This window comes from Atta cephalotes (genome assembly GCF_000143395.1).
Source record: "Atta cephalotes unplaced genomic scaffold scaffold00015, whole genome shotgun sequence".
Lineage (NCBI taxonomy): Eukaryota > Metazoa > Arthropoda > Insecta > Hymenoptera > Formicidae > Atta > Atta cephalotes.
Window position 1 is genome coordinate 5,523,058 of NW_012130079.1, and position 3,999 is coordinate 5,527,056.

At 32.7% G+C, this 3,999-nt stretch overlaps 1 protein-coding gene across 1 annotated transcript in view; it reads left to right on the forward strand.

The window, feature by feature from the left end:
- LOC105618123 (U3 small nucleolar RNA-interacting protein 2) overlaps nt 1-768 on the forward strand; it is a 4,038-nt gene extending 3,270 nt beyond the window's left edge. Inside the window, exons 7-8 of the mRNA XM_012199665.1 lie at nt 101-444; nt 530-768. Coding sequence (XP_012055055.1) covers nt 101-444; nt 530-768 — 583 coding nt within the window. The remainder of the gene's footprint in view (nt 1-100; nt 445-529) is intronic.
- The last annotated feature ends 3,231 nt before the right edge of the window (nt 769-3,999 follow it).

Consider the following 3,999-nt stretch of genomic DNA (forward strand, 5'->3'; position numbering starts at 1 on the left):
AATCCAATATTTTGTCTAACTTCTGTATACGTATATATTGAATATTGAATTTGTTACTTTTATCTTTAAATTGTTTCTGATTGTGTCACTATTCTTATAGATTCGGGCACCAGAACGCTATCACCTCTATTGACGCGCTTTCACGAGAACGTGCTATCACAAGCGGTGGTTACGACGGAACCATCAGAATTTGGAAAGTAGTCGAAGAATCGCAATTAATATTTAACTCCAGTAGCGCCGGTAATAGCATAGACGCGGTTAAACTTATCAACGAAGAAAATTTTTTTACTGGTGGAGATGACGGACAACTTTGTGTTTGGGGGTGTTTAAAGAAGAAGCCACTGTGTTCGATGCCGCAGGCGCATGGTCTGGACAAAACCAATGGTCAACCGATGTGGATTTCAAGTATCGCCACATTATTAAATACAGATTTAGTAGCATCAGGTGAATTATTATAATATAACCTTGTATTCATGTTTATTATCTATATTTTTCCTTTTTTTATTAATTATTCAATTATAATTTCTAGGATCATGGAATGGTACAATCAAGTTATGGCACTGTAGTGAAAACTTTAGATCTTTAAATTTGTTGTTTGAAGTTAAATTGATGGGTTTCATAAATGCGCTAGCATTTACTCCTGATGGAAATCATCTTATTGCTGGTGTAGGTAAAGAACATAAAAATGGTAGTTGGTGGCAAATATCTGAAGCAAGGAATTCTATTGTTATTATACCATTAGTGCATAAGCAAAAGACAAATAAATAAATTAGATAAATTTGTATAGATTTAATCCTTATACTAATATGTATATAGATAGACTAGATTTATATATATATATTTTTTATTAATTATGGAACGTTTTACTTACCTTTCACTTTTAATTATATTCCTAACTCAAAAATATCTCTTAAATAAAATGAAATAAATTAATTCGATAAAAATATATTAATTATATTAATGTTCTTATAATATCATCTTAATGCGATGAGAAAACTACACTCCAACAATGGTTTTGATGTGAATGAAATGAAAGAAATATTGGTCCACAGTACAAGTATTTATTCTGTACAAAAGTTGAGTTATAAAATATTATGTCCCTATTTTAGGTCTTGTTTTAGTCTTGTATACCATGCCGTCTTGAGTACATTCGTATAATAACAATATCGTCGCATGGAACGCTCGCGTCCGTCCGAGATTCTCCGCGTTTTCATTACTTTATTTTATTCTGATATTCCGTGGTAAATAACACTCTTTGCGAGACAAGCCCAGCTTCTACAACTATCCGAACGATCACCAGCGTTCCGCTCGCACGAATCTTGGACTCACCGTGTACATATAAACCAAACCGACTTTAATTCGCATATTTATTCGAGTCAACAAACAGTAGTACAGCGAGTGTACGCTACTTCTTGTGCATTCTTGCGATAAGTTTTCAAACGAGTGCGATATATAGGCCATCCTTAATTGGGGGCACACCACCCTTCCATCGTGTCTTTTTTCTCCCTTTTTTTTTACTGAAGCTGCTCCGCGCTCCTTTCTCTTTCCCTTTCTCTCTCCAGGCCGTGAGGGTGCTGTTCGGTGCGTTTTTTAAGGGTCCTCAAGCGACTTCGTCTTCCGCAAAAATACGTTCGATTAAATCTCTCCCTGTTTCTCCCCAGGCCGGCATTAATTTCCGCAAGACGGGCTCGGGGGCTTAATTCGGCGGATCTTGTGTATTTCTGTTTTCTCCCGCACGTTTGAATCTCTTTTAAAAAAATGTTTTCTATCGCTTGCTGTGTCGTTTAATTGTTCGGCTTTTAATGCGGTTAATAGTGTGTAAATTGACGCGCGGTGCGACAGGCGAATGTCTCTTCTTTTTTTTTCTTCTTTATGGGATCTTCGCGTCCCACTGATTGCCAGTCTTTCCTCATAAATCTTTTCGCTTTGGAAACTAGCCAGATTTATCAAAGTATCAAAGAGTCGCCTTTAATCTAGGATCTAATAATAAATGAGCCTTGCGTTTGACAAAACCGTCTGAAATTCGACGCCGTTTCCTTTGCGCAGAGCGGAGTTGGGCGAGCACTATTTTGTTTCCCTTGGTCGATAAATCACTTATTCTTCCTCTTATTCGTATCGTAACGAAATATGCCTTTTTTCTAATAAATATCTGTGATCCATGGGTATTGTTACTTTATTGCACGACAGTCGAAAGCGATCGTTTTATTGCTATCGGAAATATAATCTCGTCCAATTCCGCTACACATCGTTTCCCTGACGATTTTTCTTTCCGTCGTCGAAACGCAATGAAAAAAAGTTACAACGATTGCGGGGAGAGACGCGTCTTTGGTATGCAATTGACGCTCGTTGCATGTTAGATATGGATCGGTGTTATTCCGAGAGGATGTTACATAGTTGGAAAATTTGTATTAAATTTAACATATTTTACAGGCTTCCAACGGTCCACTCAATTTTTTGTGTTAATTTAATAAGATAAATATATGGCAGAAAGTAATATAAATATTATGTAAAAAAATTAATATAAAAAAAATAATACTGACAAAATTTGTAACCAAACTGTGGAATCCGATTTTTTTTCAATAAAATTTACACGTATTTTTATTTATTTATTCATTTATCTTAGAATTTACGTTTTAAAACATATTTATTTTAAAACATTTTTGTCAACTTATAAATTATGTTACTTTAAAATTTAAAAAATGTTGAATGTTAATTTAACACAAAACATGATCACTTTATGTTTTAATTAAATTAATATTCAAATATGTTAAAAATTCTACACAAAATTTTAACAAGAGGACTTGAGTGGATCGTTTCAACACAAATATAAAATGATTTTACATCATTCATCTCGCCGCATTAGCTCCACAAAATTGTTGTTTAGGAAATTGTTAGATGTGCGTTGTAACATAATTCCTTTAAAGCAAGCGATCGAATTTCCATCAGATAAATTGCAACGTAGGAAAGAAAAAATCATCACGTATCAAAAACGCACATATTATTTTCACGACTACCTTACTTCTTGCTTATACTGTACGATTTCTTATATAATAGTCTGAGAGACTTTACATATAGAAACTTTACTTGAACGGTGCAATAATGATTTATGTTTGACTGATATCAGTTACACTATCACGAATAAAGCGAGTCTTGTGTTATCTTTCTCGTGTTCATATAAAGGAAAATAAAAGGAGAAAACTAGCTGCGTGTGCGGAGAATATTCATTGTTAATTATTTCTAAACATTAAAAAGCGAACTTAAAGTTATCACGATGATATGGTATCGCACTTTTTAGTTTATCAACAGCCATACTCCTCAGATGTAAAAAGTATTGCGTAACCGAAACAAATTAATTTCAGCAGAAACAAATTAATTTTTATGGAAAAAATTCGTTGTTTATAAAACGCACGCGATACTAGCAACATCTGTCTTAAAACGTATTTTTTTTGTTGTTCTTTGAATGTACTAAAAGTCATTGATTTTTTTATTTGGATTGTTTTCGGTTTTTGTCACTTTTTGTCTATATTATAACATATTAAATATCGGAAAGTGACGGTAATCGTTAAATATGGCAGTTTATTTCGAGAAGAATTGCTTTTTGAATGTGATAATTGTTTTCTTTTTTTATACTTCACGCAATACATACGAATGAAAAATATATTACATTTGTGCTATAAAAAAATTATTTATGAGCTTTTTATATTAATAGCGTTCTCTAGTTATAAATTTAACAATATAGCAGGAATAGTAAATTGATTCAAAACATTTCTTTTTAGATGAAAATTCTTAGGTCTTTTTTTTATAGCGTGACATAATGGCCAGCTTTGAACGTTTAATTAAAATAGGAAGGAAGCTGAATGTAGTAGAATTTAGGAACCACTTTTTTTTTTTAGGTCGATGAAACTTTTAATTTCCGATATGTATAGTTGTTAATATCTTTGAATGTAAATCGTGAAAGACAAATGTGAAAAATCCTTATTATGTATGTAATGTCTTGTT